Consider the following 20,603-nt stretch of genomic DNA (forward strand, 5'->3'; position numbering starts at 1 on the left):
CATATATACATGGTTTCTTATGAAAGATCCAAGATGCAAAATATAGACTATTAAGAATGAACACTAAATAATCAAGCAGTACAAAAATATCTAAAATAAAGGGAAATCCGCAAATGTGGAAAACCAAACAGTTTACATATACACATCCGTCGAGGTGCGTTACCAAACCCACAGCAATGCTTTAAATCATTAAACCAAACTGCAATTTCTAAATAATAATGTGAAAAAAACAATGCATTAACAGCATCATAGTAACATTGCAGAGATATCAAAGCACTTGTTTATAAATAATAAATACATAGCTGCCATCACAAACTCTATAAACATTGGTTAAAATTTCAGTCTGTATGAATAAAAAACAGATATTCTAAACTCCCACCAATCAACATCAATCTATCCAAATACCATGTATAACATATAAGTAATAACATGCTAGTGCTCATGATCCTCTTTAATCATGAGCACCAACAAGCTGATATTACTAAACGTTGTACATGATATATGGATCGTTCACAAAAATTTCTTTACATATTTTTTTACATTTTGTGAGAGGAAAATATTGGTTATTTTTATGTAAGTAAAGCGGTCTTCATTTGGGAAACAGATTGACGTTGATTGGTCAACACGTAAACTTATTATTCGATTGGTTTTACACATTAGCGGATTTGCCTTTGTTTTAGATATTTTTGTACTGAATGCATATCGAGTGTTCATTCATAATAACGTATATTTTGCATCTTGGATCTTTTATAAGAAACCTTGTATATATGTTTTCATTAAAGCCAGTTTATAACTCAGGAATATGCTGTCTTACTATGAAACAGATTGGTGTTGACTGGTGGGAATGTGGAATATAGAATTCTCATTTGTACACAGCACACCAATGACTGCACTCTTTTTGAGATTTTAACCAATGGTATACACAGGTTTTGGGATGACAGCCATTGGATAAAGCATTTATTACTTAGATGCTGTTTGCAGTCATGATTGATCATTATTGGAAATAGCAGATGACTGGCTTGTTGATATTTTTAATGAACACTAATTCTAAGTTTGGCTCGTATTTTACTATGCACTAATTGGATACATCTTTATATAAATAGAGAGCTCTTGTTTTTTATTAGATTTGATAAAGTGTTTATTACCTGAAAACGCTCATCTTTCATTGTTTTTAAACTAGTTTTCTGTGTGTTCATTTTGTTTTATTAAACTGTGATTTTAACTTCAACGTGGTGACTATGCAGAGTTGTTTCTGCTGATATATATATATATATATATATATATATATATATATATTTTTTTTTTTAACATTTGTTTACCAGGTAAGTCCAAATGGAATGGACGATTGTTAGGTGAGGCCCACGAAGAAATGCTTCAGAAGCATGTCTTTGGAAAGTGGAAGGAAACCGGAGCACCTGAAAGAAACCCACAGGAACACAGGGAGGACATGCAGACTCCAAACAGAAGGCACCCCAGCCCAGAATTGAACTGGAGAACCTCCTGCTGTGAGGCAACAACGCTTGCTGCTGCACTACCCATTACACAAACAGGTACGTGTGTGTGTGTGCGTACATGCATGTGTGTATAAATGTGCATACATACTTGTGCATACAACCAGACATATACAGTATTGCTGTAAATGTTTGTGGTGTGGAAGGTATTTGCCTGACCATAGTTTCTTTAAACAGAAACAAAAATTCTGAGCGACAACTCTAATGATTACATGAAAGATTCACAAAAGTTAATTCCACAATCTGACAAAAATTGCTACTTAAAAATAATATACACTGGCATAAATAAAAAATTTGGTTAATGCAAAATCTGACAGAAAAAAAAAAAGAAAAACAGCTAGCCTCATGAAAGAGCTCATATGAACACATTAGCTGATGAGGCTTTCTCATGTGACACTCTACCATCACCTAGTGTTTACTGTAGATTAAGATGGCCAGATGCATTGGTTTATTTGTTTGCCTACCAGGAAAGGGCATTGATCAGAAATATCTACTTTTAGGCTCAGCCTGCACTGCATCATACAACTAAAGTACTAATTACATAACAAGAGCATTGTAAATTAAGCAGAATTCTTAACATGACACAACAGTATAACATAAATGGAAAAAAAGTATTTAGACACTGGACCTCTAACTCGTGTATAATATATTACACATATACACTGCAATAAAAATTCAAGAACTACAAACTGAAGAAAATAGGTGAAAACTAAGTCTGTATACATACATGGACATGTAAGAGCATGCTGCGAGCAGAGTGACTAGACTGATGCATGAAAAGTATTAAGGGAGATGTGATGAAGGTACATGACATGGCTGGTAGGAAGGCATTTCTACCCTGGCAGGCTTTAAACTGGGAGTCTAAAGTGTGAGTAGGTGCATGTGTCTTTTAATGTTGATAAAGGAGTCCCCACCACAGTTTGGAGCCACAACATCCTGTTTCTTGGGCGACTGTACAGCTGGTCCAGAATGCGAGTGGCTTCTAAGGGTGTAGCCAGAGATGACAGGGAGAAGTTTAGCTTTTAGGGATGAGGGGTTTATTCCCCTGCTTTGTGAAACCTAGCTAAAAGGGAATGCTGTTAACTAACACAGCAGTAATTACATTTGGAAGGATAATGCAAAATAAATGTAATTAGTTTTCTAAAACAATATTCTTACTGACAATGCAAATATACCCTTCTCTATCCATAAATTATGCAGATATATGTTTATTCTTTAACTTGTCAAATTTACATCTGGAAAGACAAATGATGCTGCTTCCACATCAACTTAGTTTGTAATGAAATATAACAGCCAAATAAAAAGTCAATGTAGTTTACATTCTTTCCTCAAACCTTGTTTCTCATATCCATCTCTTAAAGCTAAACAGTATTTTTTTGATAGCCAATAGCCACTGTACTCCTCCAAGTTACCAAGATTGCTTTATGCCCGGACTCCATGTATTCTTGAATTTGATACAATGTATTCGGCCTTCACAGTCTCTTGCTGGATCAGCTACAATCCTGCATTACACACTAGTTCTTCCCACTCTGGGAAGGAATAGAAAGGGATGAAGTTTTTTGTATGTGGAAAAACAAAGGTTTTACAAAGTTCTAGACAATTATAAGGTAAGAAAAAAAATGAAGCATCAGTTAACATTACATGTGCATTTATTAAGGCTTCTGGGATTAGTTTTCTGTTTATATATACAAGTATATACACATACACACAAAGACCAGTGGGGCTAAGGTAACATTAATTACAATATGAAAGATTCAAATGCTAAGTGTAATATCAAATTTAGACATTGCAGAGATGCCATCCATAAACGTAGTGTAAATGATCTAAATCTAGCATACGACACCCACAGAGGCTGAAGGAAAAAAGCATTAAAATATAAAAGCTTTAATACATTTCACACAATGCCCATTTCACATGGAAGGCGCAATATTTTTTGAACAATATCATGAAATGTGCATAGTCTAACATAGAAAGTAGCAATGAAAAAGCAAAGTCTAATTTCAAAATAAGCACTTTTTAAGCAGTGATGCAACAATGACTGTATGGGAACTACTTAAGGACTGCTGTGTCAAAGTAAATACGAAAAATGAACAACGACAACCACTTGCTTTTGCCAGCACAAATCTTAGATGAGGAATATAGTTCATTTCACAAGTGCCTGCTAGTGTTTAATCTCCTCCACAAATCTTCAACAGTGTGGTCCTGTAGTCTCCTGAGGTATCAGACTGCAATATAAAATAGCATTATTGCAATAAAATAATGAAAACTCATAATACTTACATTGGTCATACTTTGCTAAACTTGAAATTCAACCAAACTACAATTATCTCTTTGTATCTTTGCAAAAACAACCTCACTGTCAAGTTCTAGGAAGCTGAGTAATGAAGCCCAGATTGTGATCCAGGTGTACTGGGAACGAGTAACCCAGGTGCAGGAGAAGTTGAAGAGGGAGAGTGGGATTGAGCAGCCAGTGCTAGATTGCAAATCCTGGGAAGGGGGATTAGTTCACCCTACTGCAGTGTTGATACCTATTTTGAAAGAAAAGTTCACTGCGTGCAATATATGGGCGACAGACATCTTGCTTGGCACTGTCAAACAGTGTTCAAATGGTAGCTTTCAGGGTGCACCTGCAGTGACTTGCATGCTTATGGGGAAGGTATAAGCAGGTCCTCATTGTTTGGCACTGTCAAAACGGTGCTCAGATGATAGCTTTCACGGTGCACCTGCAGTGACTTGCATGCTTATGGGGGAAGGCATAAGCAGGTCCTCATATCCGTAAGTGAATACGATGGTGACTAGGTGTGGATATGGGGTACAAAACCACAGAAATCCCAGACTGCTGCTTAGATAACAGCTGTGCTCCAACAGTCTCAGCCCACTGGTGATGAACAAATGTGGATGTCAGTAAAGGGGGCTAGATTGGTTGGGATCCCCATGAAGGTTATGTCAAAGTATCTGTAAAAAGCATTCAGGAGATACGGGAGTTGGCTGGGCATGTAGACAAGAGAACAGCCAGAAGGCTGTATTATATGGGTAGGTGAGAAAAACATAATTCTATCAAAATACTTGTACTTTGTTTAAAAATGCTGAATTTTAACACCTTTTACCACTTAAGTCAAAGGCAAACTAAAGAGAAAAGAGAAAATATTAATATTTTTTGCATTTACAAACATTATACATCACAAATCTTTTCCTTCTTTTTAAGTATCAGTCCAACATAAATTGCTAAATTCATGCCTTCCCTTAAACCTCACTCCTCCAGAGCATTATTATGTATATAATGCTACCACAATTTAGAATTATTTCTTTACAATTAGGCTGCTTCACTTTTCCTAATGATCCCTCTTCCAGTTGCTCTCTTTTCTAACACTATACTTGAATACAGTGGGTTTAGACTGATTTCAGTTTTCTAGTAATTGCTTTTTTGGCAGCCAACAGATTTAAACTTAATAAGGCCTTACCATTTCTAGGCAATTCAGATCCTGTGTCCCAGCTCAAATGAATCATTTCCTTAGTTAAAAGTCATTTGCTCATCCAATATTTCTGACAGTACACTAAAGAGTTTTTAAAATCTGCCAACTCATACTCCCAAAGCACACGGCCTCCAGTTACCTCTTTCTGCTTTCTCCCCCATCACATCAACAATTTCCTCTAGCTGAGGAACATTCTTTGAAGGTTGTTTGGGGTAAAAAAATACCCATGCAACACTTTCAAAGATTCTAAACCTTCAGCACTTTGTTGCATACTTGGGAGCTGTGTACGTCATCCCTTTGTTTTCTTGAAAACTGCTTTCCCAGACTATCTCCTCAGTCTTTTGTAACATCCTCTGACTGATTTGTACAGTTATGCAATATTTTATATGCCCAACAAACTATTTAACAACAGCTTCATTTTAGATCCCACTAAAAACTCTACCACAACAGGTTGTTTAACTTACAAATTCCCCTCCCCTTTTTAATGGTCTATATTCTGATATCAATCCCCGGTAGGGAAAGCAGTCTCTAGCCTATAGTCCAAACTTCTTGCAGTCATCCCACTCCTAGCTCTCCATCTGTATTTGCTCCCAATACCTTGGTTCCTTTCTAGTTTTCTCCAGTAGATTCCAGCCCCACTTGCCTACTTTATGTACCCTAATAACACGAATACACCAGCAAAGCTGAAAATTCACAAACCAAATTCCCAAACACCTGCTCCGAGAGCAATAAAGGTAGTCCATGCACAAAAAGGATGATGATCAGCCGGAATAATTCCAAGGCAGCAAAAATAATTTATTAAATCCAGAAAATTACACGACAACACAGACAACAAAGGACTGAGCGCTTTTGTTTCCCTTTGGAGACTTCTTCAGGGACAATTAAATTAACCAAATACATCTCTTATATACTAAAACCAGAAGTGGGCTGGCAAAAACCATAATTCAATAATTAATTAATTGATTCTAAATGACCTGGGAACATTCCTTTTAAAGTGTAACAGTTTTACAAGGAACAATAAATTAGTAGTGGTTCTAGATCAAAGATATTATTGTTTGAACAACTTTCAACCACACTAAAAACATATTTTAACATATAAAATATAACATAGTTCAACTAGTACAATAAAAAAATTCCACTAGTACAGTAAAGTACAACATAATAACACAATACTAGTTTAACTGTCCCTTTACCTAAAAATGTAATATAATAATATAGTAAATATATGTGTTAAAAAATAATAAATATATAGGAATATATTAAAAACTTTATAAATATAAATTTAAATATGAGAAAAGTATGTATAAAAATACTCAAAGGAATAGATGAAAAAATATTGAAATATATAAAAAATACATATGTATATAAGTATATATACATACATATATTGCCACCCTTTTCACATATAGATAATAAAATAGATTTAATATTTATACTTGTACTATAGATGTGTAGCAAAAGGAGATATGGGTTATACAATAGAAGTACAAGTAAAAGGTAAAATTATATGAATTTGTATAAACTTAATACGATATACACATATATATATATTGTCATATATTTTACTTAAAATAACTTAAATGTCACTATGTTGTCATTTGTCTTATCTTTTAATAGTCATTTAGAATCAATTAATTAATTATTGAATTATGTTTTTTACCAGCCCACTTCTGGTTTTAGTATATAAGAGATGTATTTGGTTAATTTAATTGTCTCTGAAAAAGTCTCCGAAGGACTTTTCTCTCAGTCCTTTGTTGTCTGTGCTGTCGTGTAATTTTCTGGATTTAATAAATTATTTTTGCTGCACTGGAATTATTCTGGCTGATCATCCTTTTTGTGCATGGACTACCTTTATTGCTCTCGGAGCAGGTGTTTGGGAATTTACTTTATGTATCCCACTTGCCATCATCCCTATTGGTAAAACCTGCTTTGGCTTGTGTTGACTAAAAATTTTGACTATGGTACTGCACAAACAAATCGGTAACTGTGAAATGCCATTACTAAAACTTATGAGAAACGAGAAATCATGAGCTAAATGTTTCTTACATTAATACTTTGATTCAAGGAGGTCCCATAGAGCTTCTTGTATTCAGCTTTTATGTCCTGGAGGTCAATTTCAGATCTGGACACCATAATTCTTGTGAGTGTAGCTTCATCTGTGCCTGCACCCTGTAATGAAAACAGAATTGATGCATCTAAATATGCAATGTTTTCTACAAGCAATAAAAAGAACAGTTAATCCAAAGAGATGCATATGTACACATTACATAAATTAAACATGTTATATTTTCTTTGGCAATTTAAGAAGCAAGGTCAAAGTCCATCAGTTATGGAGTTTCATCTGGCAGTCTTGGGCTTGAGTCCCCCTGCATACATTTGTCTACCATGCAGCTCTGAGTAAGTCACTTAATCAAACACTGCTCCCAAAGCAGGCCTTTGCTGAAAGAGGCACTTCTGTCTAGTATATATACCCAGGAATGGAAGGCATACCCCAAGGGCTTTACCAACATCTGGAAGTCGGGCTCTTGACGAATAAAAATATATTCAGTACAAGTCAGTAAAACAAATGAAAAAAATAATTATGAAAAGGCAGGACAATGCACTATATGATTAGAGTTAAAGATAAATTTTGCCTGCCTTCATGGCATAAAGCAATCTATTTTAATATCATTTGACTCCGCTTTACTTTTAAATTATCTGAAAGTTTATTTTGTTCACCCACTACTCTCTGTGAGAGCCAATTAGCAGCAGTGCTTTTAGAAATGCTTTCTTAAACTAAGATGTTTTAATGTAGATTTTGCTAACCAACACATTAAAAAGGAAACAGCTCTTGAAAACATTTAAGTACCATTAGAAGGTCTAGTCTCAATCTTCTAAAAGGATTGAGAGAAGAAATAGTTATTTTAATCTCTCACTAGAAGTCCTGTTCCCTAAATATTTTTAGCGTAGTCTCTCCAAACATATTCAGTTCTTTGTACGAGTTTTACTCCATGGATGTCACACATTAATGCTCTGTATTTCAATTCTGATCTAACCATATTTTATAGCAATAATCCATGACAGAGTGAGTAATGCTGGATTTGGTTGGTGCGGTGTCATGAGGGTGAAACCAGAGTCTCCAAACAAAACCCACTATGGGTAAATCAGCATTATCAACACCCAGCTGTGGGTTACTGCTACAATACAATAACATTATTTAAGAAAAAAGCTAGCCACTTTTCTTAAATAATGTCCTTGTCTAAGCACCATGCTGCTCTTGCGTGATTTTCCCTAGTATCCTGGGGCTTTCTTGGTGTACTACGCATGCCTAAGGGACTTGCGTTCACACACATATAGTACATCAGTTCTGTGCAAAGGAAGCAACTGAAAAAAGAAAGATCTATGTTGCTTTTTTTTTTAATTTAGAAAAAGAAAAAAATTGAAATCAGCAGACTTTCAATGTACGGAAGAAATGGGACAAAGAAATTTTAAGGGTGACTAGGTACGTTGTTTTTCTACTTTTGCATAATGTACTTGATTATCCTTGTATTTTTTTCTGTCCCATCTATCTTGCTCTTTTAAAGTCTCCAGTTTTTGAAAGTTTTTTTTTTTTTTTTTTTTAATAAAAAAAAGTGGAGTTGCCCTAGCATATATTATTAGAAGTCTGGGCAACCAGACTTTCTTCCATTGGCATATGCTTGATTTATAAAGGGCACACTGGTTGGGCTGACCCATCAGCATGCTCATTTTTTAATGCTAACAGCCAGTCACTGTATAATTATAAATATTTCCTTCATCAGATGTTCCTCTCTACTCAAAAAATCTAAGTAGACATAACAGTCTTGTTGGCTGAAAAACTGACTATCCTCAAAGGAAATTCTTACCTTCAAGTACTCAAAAACCTCCATAATTGTACCTTTTCTAGTTCTAGGTTATTCAGGGTGTAAGCACTGTAATATATATTTGGCCCACATAACATGTACCTAGTCTTCCCAATGGTCGCCTTCATCTTATTCTGCTGTGACAAATGACTGAAATATTCTAGTCTCTCCTCCTGTGGGATTTCCCTATCAGACTCTGAACAAAATTGTTTTCCCAATTTAATGCCATCTGCTTAAATAAATAAAATATGCATTTGTTGAAATTAGAGTTATCTATTCAGCATTTATATATCTAAGGTCCAAGAACTGAACCCTGTGGTAAACTATTAACATACTAAATAGAATTTCATCTGTTCTATCATTGTATATACCCATGTTCTCTCTGAAAGACACTCCCTTATCCATCTAATCAATGTCTCAGACCATTTGACGAAAAAAAAATACCAGCTGTACAAAGCTGACAAGAATTATACAGCATCAGTGGCAATGACACCATTTTAAACTTTAGATGTAGTTTCATTATACAGTAACATTCCACAGGATGAAAGATTTATAATACTTGAGTTTCTTAGTACTACCTCTGATTTCATAAGACACATTAATACGATATGTATATTAGATTTATTGTTAAATATTTTTTGTATTTAATAATAAAACTGATCACCAAATCAATGGAGTAGCCAGGGAACACAATTTTATGCATAAATGTTCATTTAAGTATTTGTGCTTTTTTTTTTATATAAACGTTTTACAGATTTGATTTTCATTTGGAGTGACAGATTTCCACACTATTCAATGATTTTGTAACAACTATTAACAGTATGGCTTCTTAAGTTCATAGGTGAAGTAAGTTGTACATTTAGTTTCCTCATATGCAGTCTTGCATATGAAATTAGAAGAATGCAGGAGGCCATGAACCCCAAGGCTTGCAGAATTTGTCTTGCAGACAGCAGGGTTTTTGTGGCGACCTGAAGTAAGTTACAAAATGAATTTGCTTTTCTGGCATAAGGTAAGCCACCTGGGCAGTTGTATTCAAGCTTGCATCCAGGAATGCAATTTTTTGAGAGGGTACCAGTTGTGATTTATTTTTGTTTATAGTGTACCCTAGACAAGTTAGAACCCTTTTTATAAACACCAGATGTTTTAGAAGAATGTCCCTGTTTTCTGCCTGAATTAGACAATTGTCCAGGTATGGATAGATTTGAATATTTCTTTGCCTGCAAAATGCAATTACTGGAGCCATGCACTTTGTGAAGACCCTGGGCACAGTAGATAAGCCAAAGGGCAGTGCAGAGAACTGGCAATGCAAGTAGCCTGCCTTGAAGCTGAGGTATCTTCTGCAAGATTCCCCAATTTGGATATGCAGGTAAGCCTCTTAAGTCTAGAGTTACCAACCAGGCATCTTTGCCTAGCATAGGAAGTAACTGTTGACGGGTCAGCATCTTGAATTTTGGAATGTCCATAAATGTGTTTAGAGTAGATAAATCCAGAATTGGACACCATGATTTATCTTTTCTGGGTACCAGGAAAAGTCTTAAATAGAAACCTTGTCCCTTTTCCTCTTCTGGTACTGGTTGAATAGCCCGCATGTTCATGAGGGACAGTACTTGTTTCTGGGCCTCTGCCCACTGATGTGGGGGCAGATCTGGCCATCTGTTTGGGATTGGCAACATGTGGAAATGAAATCTGTATCCCTGGGATACTATATTTAAAACCCATTTGTCCTGGGTTACAAGTTGCCAGTTTCTTGCATGAAGTGCCAGTTTTCCCCCCAAAGGGGTGGCTAAAAGGTAAGTTCTAAAGGGAGGTCATTGAGACTGCTTACCATAGGGAGGCCATCTTGTTGTTTCCAGATTTGGAGGAGGAGGCACCCCATTGTTTTGCTCTACAAGTCCCTTGTGACTGAAACCTGGAGCCTTTGGAATATCTGGGTTTGACTTGAGTGGTTCTCGAAGGAACCGGAAAGGACCAGTTCTTAGTAGACCAGTGCCTACTAAATCTTGGAGGTTGCACTTGTAAGAAATCTTTCACAGTCTGCATAGATCTAGCTTTATCTTCCATCTTTTTTAAAAAGGCTTCAGCCTTATTACCAAAGAGACTGTCCTGTTGTAAAGGAGCATCCAACAATTTTGCTTTAACATGATCAAGCAGAGTTTGCTCTTTGTGCCAAGCATGCCTTCTTAGCATAGACCCAGTTACCACAGCCCTGCAAGAGGCCTCCAAAGAATCAAACCACATTGCAAAGTACGTTTTCCAACTTGTTCAGCTGAATGCAATAGATCCTGTAAATCTTTATTTTCCACAGTCAGAAATTAACATCATTTTCTGTTTAAGCAGTCCCATGATATGCTGTTGATATTTAAGCATATGAAATTGACAGTTTAAAGCCCTGATTGCCAAGGTTGCAGAAATGTAAACCTTCTTACCCCATCTATCCAGCACCATGGAATCTCTATCAGAAGGGGTAGGATTTTTAGCAGTATAAGCCTTAATGCCCTTGGGACCCTGAGAAATGGTTTCAGGATCTGCAATAGGATTTCTGAAAAGGAATTTGTGGGAATCAGGAACCCTGTCGTATTTGTCTGGCTTACAAGGAGCTGGAGGCAGATTATCAGGAGCCATACTACATTCTGAAAAAACATCAACAATGTCTAGAACAGGAGGTATATAGCCAAAGGCCTATGCTGAGGAGGAAGAAGAAAATCCCTAAGTCACTTTTTAGATTCAGAGAAATCCTGACTTTCCTGGTGGAAATGTTCCCTTAAGGTATGTAAAGTTTCCCCAAAAGAAAAATCCTCAGGGGGAGAAGCAGAAGGAATGGAATCTTCTGTATCAGAGTTCTCATAAGTAGGTATAGACAAATCCTGTTCATTAGTAGTCGGTAGAGTAAGAAGTAATAGAATCCTGTTCAGAAGATTCATAATCAAAGTCTTGCCTAGGCCTCTTAGAAGGGGGGGGGGGTTGGCTACCCCTGATCAGAGTAATAAATCTTCAGACATTTTGATAATTTGTTTTTTAGGCATAGGGACCTGCACATGTGGCTCAGGCATCGGTTTTTTAGACATAGATTTAGATTTTGGCCTTAGTTTTGAAGATGGTGTCTGTCTAATATACAAATCTATAGGCCTGAAAACACACTCAGAAGCTGGTGCCTGCACAGCGGCTCTGGACCCATCTAAGGTAGAGACATCCGCTAGTTCCATAATTGAAGCATCTCGTGGACTCCGAATTTGTCTCAGTAGAGGCCTGCGAATCTGTAGCGGGTATCAGCGAACTGGCTTGGGAGAAGCGTCATCAGTTTTGTACCTCGACGGCCTGTCTCTGTCTTTTTCTTTGCATTTTATAGGTATTCCGGTAGTCTGATTGCTAACTGATGACATTTCTGTATAATTAAAGTGTGAGCCAAAATATTTAGAAGCAAAAATGTACCAAAGTTTAATAGTGCGTTGATTAGATTTAGCACAAAACCAATATACGTTGTGGTCAGGGCCTAGGCAAGGAATACAGTACAAAAGAAAATCCTTATGAAGTATTTGCTTCCCACAAGTAATGCAATTATTAACTTTTACGGACATCGGTAAGGAGCAAGAAAAATTTTCCCCAACGGGGTACATAGCTTTCTGGTTCTGAAACTCGAAAACAAAAATTTCAGGAGTCGGCCGATCGGCACTTGCGAACTGCTGCTGCTTCGGGCACCGTGCGGCAAGAAAGACTGATGTAATGTCGTCGGCTGCATGTTTTATACCCCTGACCTGACATCATGGAAGAAGGGACAGCAACTGACGCAGGACCCAAGACTTTGTTAATCAGGCCGACTGAGGGCAACCTACCAGCAGATTACTAAAATGTAATGACAGCAACAGTGAAACACAAACATCATCCTGGTTTGAAAGGAGGCAGGGTGTGCTTTTCCAAGAGATAGTTAAGGTCCCAAGCTAGTGTTGGTGCCCTTCTGGAGGGCCTCAAGTTGCTAACCCCTATGAGGAACTGTTTGATCAAAGGGTGTAAGAAAAGGGGCTGCTCAGTGGGAAAATGGACAGAAATAAGAGCCGTGAATTTTTAGAGAGGAGAAAGAGAGACCACTGTGTAGCCAAGTAATCCAGGATGAGAGGGATAGAGGGCTGTGCCAAATTGGCCCCCTTAGCCTGGATCCAGGTGTAGAACCTTTTCCATTTATCTGCATAAGACTTTCTGGTGCTAGGGTGTCTGGCCTCATGAATAAGATCCAGAACCCGTTTACTGAGGATGGCAGATTGGTTCAGGGTTAGGGAATAAGCCAAGCTGCCAAACTGAGTGTCTGCAATTCGGGATGCATGAATTCCCCCACCCTCTGAGTTAGGAGGTTTGGAATAGTACAGTTGTGTACACCTACCATAAATGTAGATGTTAGAGTGTCTTCACTGTTGCAGTCATGACTGTAGGGTTCTCCCCTGCCGGCAGGCAGCCCTCGGTCGGCCAGAATCCCAAAGTCTGGGTCCGGCGTCAGCTGTTCAGCCATGCTCCCTTACGTCAGAGCGCCAGGAGTACAAAGCTGACAGCCGACGCCATCTTCTCCAGTATTTCTTGCCCCAGATGTCAGGAGTCCCAAAATGAAAAAAAAGTCCCATAACCTTTGCAAATACACCTCAGAAGAATGGTGAAAAAAGGAACTACACAAAAGTAAAAATAAGAGGGGACAGGAGGGAGGGAAACCCAGACTGCAACAGTGAAGACACAACATCTACATTTATGGTAGGTGTACACAACTGCACTATGTTCATCATGTTTCACTGTTGCAGTCATGACTGTAGGGTAGAATCCCAAAGCTGAAAGAAAGGGAGGAGGTCATAAAGAAGGGGCGGCTAAAAGGCCCTGCAAGACTGCAGAGGCAAAGCCTGCCCTAGACAGAGTAGAGAGGTAAATTGTAGTGCTTAGAAAAAGTATGCACTGAACTCCAAGTTGCAGCTTCCAAAATGTCTTTTGTAGGAACTCCCCTGAGGAAGGCCGTGGAAGTGGCAGCAGCTCTGGTGGAATGAGTCCTTATACTCCCTGGGATTTGCTTTCCATGGTGTGAATAAAATCTGATTCCATGAGAAATCCATTTAGAAATGGTCTGTTTTGAAATGGCTTTACCTTGGGAACTTGAAGCATAAGAAAAACAATTGTTCTGATTTTCTGATGTCCTTGGTTCTGTCCAGGTAAAAACGTAGTTGTCTGTGTACATCCAAGGAATGTAAGATCCTTTCCCCTTTATTTTGAGGAGTGGGGAAAAAGGTTGGTAAGTGGATAGTTTGATTTAAAGCCACTTTGGAAACCACCTTAGGCATGAAGGTAGGATTAGTCCTCAAAGATACCCTGTCTTGATGAAAAATAATATAAGGTTCCACAGCCATAAGAGCTTGCAACTCAAACTCTCCTGGCAGAGGTTGGGGCTAACAAGATAGCTGTCTTCCAAAATAAAAACTTGATGTCAGAAGAGGCAGCAGGCTCAAAAGGAGGCAAGGTTAGTTTTTCCAAAACATAGTTGAGATCCAAAGCAGGAATGGGAGGTGATCTAGGAGGTCTTAAGTTCTTAGCTCCTCTGAGAAACTGTCTCATGAGCTGGTGGGAAAAGATGGGAGGGTCTGTATTATAATGAGTAGAAATAGCAGAGGCATGTATCTTAATGGAAGAGAGAGACCCTTATGTAAGAGATCTGTCAAGTAAAGTAAAAATTAAAGTAATGTTAGGAAGAAGAGGATCAGAATCCTGAGCCTGCATCCAGGAACAAAATCTTTTCCATTTTCCTGCATAAGATTTCCTAGTGCTAGGACGTCTGGCTTCTAAAATTACATCCATAACCTGCTTGGGTAGGAAAGAAGAAATCAAGGGCCCTGGATTAACCAGGCCACCAGGCTGAGAGTTCTGACATGAGAGTGTAGAACCTGACCCTGATGTTGGGACAGAAGGTTCGGAGACTGAGGTAAAACCCAAGGGGGCTCCAGACATAGTTTTTTTAGAGTAGGATACCAAAACTGCCGAGGCCAATTTGGAGCCAGCAAGATCATCATCTTGGGCTTGTCCTGTTTTATCTTCAATAAGACTCATAGAAGGAGACGGAAAGGCATATCCCGAGAGGTTCCTCCAACTGAATGACAGGGCATCCACTTTCCAAGCTTCTCTGTGGAAAGTCCTGGTGCAAAAATTCTGTAATTGATGATTGAGATGGGATGGAAAGAGGTCTATGTGAGGACATCCCCAGACTGCTGTTATCATCCTGAATATTTTGGTGTCCAGCATCCATTCGTGTGGATCTGAAAGGTTTCTTCTCAGACTGTCTGCTAGGAAGTTTCGTTTCCCTGGTAGAAACTGAGCTTGAAGATCCAGATTGCAAGCTAGAGCTGTGTTCCATAGATCCATGGCTAGTCTGCAAAGGGGATAGGAATGAGATCCCCCTTGCTTGTTTATGTACCACATAATTGTGGTGTTGTCTGTCCGTATTAGTAGTTGTCCTGGTTGTAAAAGATTCCTGAAGGCCAATAGAGCTTTCTGAATGGCTAACATTTCCTTTAAATGGATATGCAGGTGCTTCTGATCCTTTGCCCAAAGGCCCTGCAGACAGTTGCCCTGAAAATAGGCTCCCCAAGCATAATCCGAGGCGTCCGTGGTTAGAATCTGAGTGGCAGGAGGCAGACGGAAGGGTTTCCCTTTGTTTAGAGCACATGCCCAGGACCACCAAAGAAATTCCTTTTGAAGGCAAGGAAGGACGGAGATCAGTATGTCTAAACTGTGGCAATGCTGAGACCATACACTTTTTAGGTACCACTGTATTTTCCTCATGTGAAGTCTTGCATATGGCACGAGAAGGATGCAGGAGGCCATGTAACCCAAAGCCTGCAGGAATTTCCTTGCAGATAGTTGAGTTAAAGTTGCCAAGGTTTTGAAAGTTGAAGCCAGCTGTAATTGTTTTTTGGATGTCAGAAATGCCATCTGGGTTGTGGTGTTTAGAAGAGCACCCAGAAAGGTTATCTGTTGTGATGGTGTCAAATTTGACTTTTTTATGTTTACAGAGAATCCCAGGAACTTGAGGAGGTTCTGTACAAATTCTAGATGCTGGAGTAAGACATCCTTGCTGTCTGCCTGAATAAGACAATCGTCCAGATAAGGGTAAATTTGAATTCCCTTGAGTCTTCAGTAAGCTACTACTGGAGCCAGGCATTTGGTGAAGACCCTGGGCGCAGTACACAATCCAAAGGGCAGCGCAGAGAATTGAAAGTGCCTCAATCCGGCCTTGAACCTGAGGTATTTTCTGCGATCCTGCCTGATGGGTATGTGTAAATATGCCTCCTTTAAATCCAAAGTTACCATCCATGCATCTTTGGACAGCATTGGAAGTAGCTGCTGTAGAGTAAGCATCTTGAATTTTGGAATCTCTAGAAAGGTGTTCAAGACCGACAGATCCAGAATGGGTCTCCATGAGTTTTGCTTCCTTGGGACTAGAAAGAGCCTCGAGTAAAAACCTTTTCACATCTCTGAAAGTGGAACCAGTTCTATGGCATTCATAGCCAAAAGAGCTTCCACCTGGTTTAAGGCCTCCGTCCGTTGATGTTTTGGAAGGTCTGGCCATCCGCTTGGCCTTGGCAAGGTATGAAAATGGAATTTGTAACCTCTTAAAACCACATCCAAAACCCACTTGTCTTGGGTTATTTGAGTCCAATTTTAATAAAAAAGAGAGTTTTCCTCCGAGAGGGGCTTCCAGGCAAGAAGTTCCTGTAGCCCAACAGAGGGAGTCATTGAGTTTGTTTCCTTTGAGTTTGTGACCTGTCTCCCCCCCCCCCCCAGGGGTGGAAGCAGTCCACTGTCTTGGTCTACAAGAAGCTTGTGCTTGAGGCCTTCCTCTGGAGCATCTATATCTACCCGTCTGAGGCCTGTCTGAAGTGGGAAAGGACCAATTTTTTGAAGGCCAATTCCTGCTAAATCTAGGTGGCTGTACTTGTAAGAAATCTTTTAACTGTTTGCATGGATGTCGCCTCATCCTCCATTTTTTTTAATCACCTCTTCAGCTTTTGATCCAAACAAAACATTATGCTGAACAGGAGCATCCAATAATTTAGCCTTTACTTGTTCAGGCAAATTTTGTTCCTTTAGCCATGCATGCCTTCTAATGACTGTGCAAGAGGCCGCAGCCTTCAAGGCATCAAATCCACAGTGTAAACCATGCTTCCCAACTTGTTCAGTGGCATGCAAGTTATGTAAATTACTTATCTGCACAGGCAGAAATGGAAGTAAGCTTTTGTTTTAAAACAGACAAGAGAAATTGCTGGTATTTCAGCATATGAAACTGACAGTTTAAAGCCCTAATGGACAAAGTAGCAAAAGTGTACACCTTTTTGCCCCATCTTTCTAAGGATCGAGAATCCTTTTCAGTAGGAATGGGATTTTTGGCAGAAGGGGCCTTAACTCCCTTAGAACCCTAAGAAATGGTTTCAGGGTCAGCAGAAGGTTTCTTGTATAAAAACTGATGGGAATCAGGAACCCTGTAATATCTATCAGGTTTAACAGGAGCAGGAGGAAAAGAGTCAGGGGTTAAGGCGTCATCCACAATATCCAAAACAGGAGGAATAGCCAGGGGTCCATGTTGGGGAAGAAGACGACAATCCCTCAGTCTTTTCTTAGATTCCGAATACTCCTGTCCTTCCCAGTGGAAATGTTCCCTCATTTCATGCAAAGTTTCCCCAAAAGAGAAATCCTCAGGGGGAGAAGCTGAAGGAATGGATTCCTCAACATCAGAATCCTCATAAGGAGGGAAAGAATATTCCTGGTCAGAAGAAGAAACTGAGGAAACAGACGCCTGATCAGAGGAATCATAATAAACATCCTGCCTTGGCCTTTTATCTGGAGGGGGATGTGAACCCCTAATCATAGTAAGTAAATCCTCCGCCATCTTGAGTAACTGTTTCTGTGACTTGGGAGCCGGTTCAGAAGAGGCCTGTGTTGCAGTCTTTGATTTAGGAGTCTTTGCCTTTGGCTTTGCCTTTATTATAAGCTGAGTAGGCCTGAAAACCCCTTCGGAAGCCGGTACCTGCACAGTGGCTCCGGACCCATCCGAAGGAGCATTGTCCGAAGGTCCTGCAATAGAAATATTTAAAGGCCTGTTTGGCTCCTCATGAGAGTCCGTTTCGCCCATCGGTTCTGAAATGGCCGATGACAGGGGCTGCAAAAGCACCTCACTGATAACGGCAGAACCTGAAGCTGGCTCCGCTTGTGCGCTATCATCAGATTTGGACCTCGGAGGCCTGTCTATCCTTGCGACGTTTGTGAACTCCGGTAGCCGGAACCGTATCCGACGACATTTTGTAGTTAAAGCGCCTACCGAAGTAATGAAAAGCAAAATCGTACCTTCGCTTAATTGTACGTTGATTGAATCTAGCACAAATCCGACAACTAGCTATGCCGTGGTCAGGGCCTAAGCAAGGAATACAGTAAGAATGAAAATCCTTATGAGGTATTTGCTTCCCACATGAAATACAATTAACTTTTTCTGACATCGGAGTGGAGCAAGAAAAAAGTTTCCCCAACGGAGTACTTAGCTTTGAGTGGAGAAGAAAATCTTTGGACTGAAGTTTATCAGAAAAAAATTGTCAGGAATCAGCCGACCGGCACTTGCGATACTGCTATCACCGCATGGCAAGAAAGACTAGAGAAGATGGTGTCGGCTGTCAGCTTTGTACTCCTGGCGCTCTGACGTCAGGGAGCATGGCTGAACAGCCGACGCCGGACCCAGACTTTGGGATTCTGGCCGACCGAGGGCTGCCTGCCGGCAGGGGAGAACCTTACAGTCATGACTGCAACAGTGAAACACGATGAACATCTAAGGAAAATGGCATGGAGGCACCGGGGACAGGCTGTGCAGCAAGAGGTACCAGTGCTGCTGGGACCAGTCTGGAGCTATAAGAATGGTCCTTGGTTTTTCCTCCCTTATTTTGAGCAGTAACCTGTGGATGAGAGTTAAGCAAGGAAAGGCATAGACCGAGAGGTTGACCCAGGAGAAGGACAGGGCATCCACCTTCCAAGCCATGCAGGGATGCTCCCAGGTGCAGAATTTGCTGAGCTGATGGTTGGTGTGGGAGACTGAGGTTGACCTTTGGGGTTCCCCATTTGTGAGTTAATAGGAAGAAGGCATTTCTGTTGAGCTGCAACTCGTGTGGGTCCGAAAGGTTTCTGCTTAATTGGTCTGCCAGGGAGTTGAGAGAGTCTGGTAGGTATTGTGCTAACACGTGTATTTGCATGGAAGAGGCTGTGAGCCAAAGGGTCATGGCCAGCCAGCATAGAGGCTTGTTGATGTACATCTCAGTGGTGTTGTCTGTTTTGATCAGGAGAACCCCTGGAGAGAGAAGGGGTTTGGAAGCTATTAAGGCATGCTGCACAGCCATCCCTTTTTGAATAATGTGCACTGGGATTTGGTGTGGGCTCCATTGGCCCTGTATACACCTGCCGTCCAAGTGTGCACCCCAAGCATAGTCTGATGAGTCTGTGGTGAGGGTCTTGGGGGCGGGTGGTGAGGAGAAGGGCAGCTCCTTGTTGTGGGAGCATGCTGTTGCCCACCAAAGAAATTCCTTTCTGAGGCAAGGAATTATAGGTAGAAGAGTTTCCAGGTCTTGAGTGTTGATACCAAAGGCTCTTTAAGTACCACTGAAGTTTCCTCATATGCAGTCTGGCATATGGAATGAGTAGTATGCAAGATGCCATGAACCCCCAGAGCTTGCAGGAGCTTCCTTGCAGATAGCTGGGGCCTGGTGGCTAGCTGAGAGAAGTAGGCTGACAGGAAAATTTATTTCTCTGGTGTAAGGTATGCCATCTGGCGTGCTGTGTCCAGACTTGCTCCCAGGAAGATTATCCTTTCGATGGGCATCTGTTTTGGATTTCTTTTCGTTGATTGTGTACCCTAGGGAGGCAAGTAGAATCTTTACAAAGGCCAGGTGTTTGAGCAGCTTTTCCTGGCTGTCTGTCTGAATAAGGCAGTCTAAGTAGGGGTAAATTTGAATATTTCTTTGCCTGCAAAATGCAATGGCCGGAGCCAGGCATTTTGTGAAAACTCAGAGCAGTAGTTAAGCCAAACGGAAGCGCAGAGAACTGAAAGTGTTGAGAATCCTGCCCCAAGGCGGAGATATTTTCTGCATGATTCCCTGATAGGAATGCGGAGGTAGGCCTCCTTTAGATCCAGGGTGGCTAGCCAAGCATCCTTGGAGAGCATGGGTAGCAGTTGCTGGAGGGTGAGCATTTTGAATTTTGGGATCACCATGAAGGTGTTTAGAATGGATAGATCGAGGATGGGGCACCAGGTGCCCTCTTTTCTGGGCACCAGAAAGTCTGGAGTAGAAGCCTTGGCCCATCTGTTCTGCAGGAACGTACTCTACTGCCCTCAGAGAGTAGGGAATGGATTTGCTTTTGAGCCTCTGCCCACTGATTTGGTAGTAGATTTGGGAACCCTTTTGGGGTTGGAAGGGTGTGGAAGGAGAATTTGTATCCCTGAGACAGAATTTTCAGAACCCATTGATCCTTGTTAATGGTGGCCCAGGTGCTTAAGTGAAAGAGTTTTCCTCTTGGGGTAAGTGAAGGTTGGCAGAGGTGAGGTTGGGAGGAGGTGCGTTATTGTGAGTTCTTACCATAAGGGGGTGGGGCTTAGAACTCCCTGGTTTGAAATGGAGGTAGTCCACAGCTTAAATCTCTGCATTCCCTGGGGGTGCTGTCTTGGGGGAGGGGGGTCCGTTTGCACTGGTCCTAGGCTAGGCGTCTTTACT

The 20,603-nt window shown here is 40.3% G+C and overlaps 1 protein-coding gene across 1 annotated transcript in view; it reads right to left on the bottom strand.

Annotated features, from left to right (window-relative positions):
- Window positions 1-3,142: 3,142 nt before the first annotated feature.
- Window positions 3,143-20,603, bottom strand: part of LOC122792798 (annexin A3-like) — an 825,182-nt gene continuing 807,721 nt past the window's right edge. Inside the window, exons 13-14 of the mRNA XM_044060366.1 lie at window positions 7,031-7,153; window positions 3,143-3,736 (exon numbers count right to left, since the gene is read on the bottom strand). Coding sequence (XP_043916301.1) covers window positions 3,680-3,736; window positions 7,031-7,153 — 180 coding nt within the window. The 3' untranslated portion in view covers window positions 3,143-3,679. The remainder of the gene's footprint in view (window positions 3,737-7,030; window positions 7,154-20,603) is intronic.

Source organism: Protopterus annectens, chromosome 2.part0, assembly GCF_019279795.1.
Source record: "Protopterus annectens isolate FY-2018-M chromosome 2.part0, PAN1.0, whole genome shotgun sequence".
Lineage (NCBI taxonomy): Eukaryota > Metazoa > Chordata > Ceratodontiformes > Protopteridae > Protopterus > Protopterus annectens.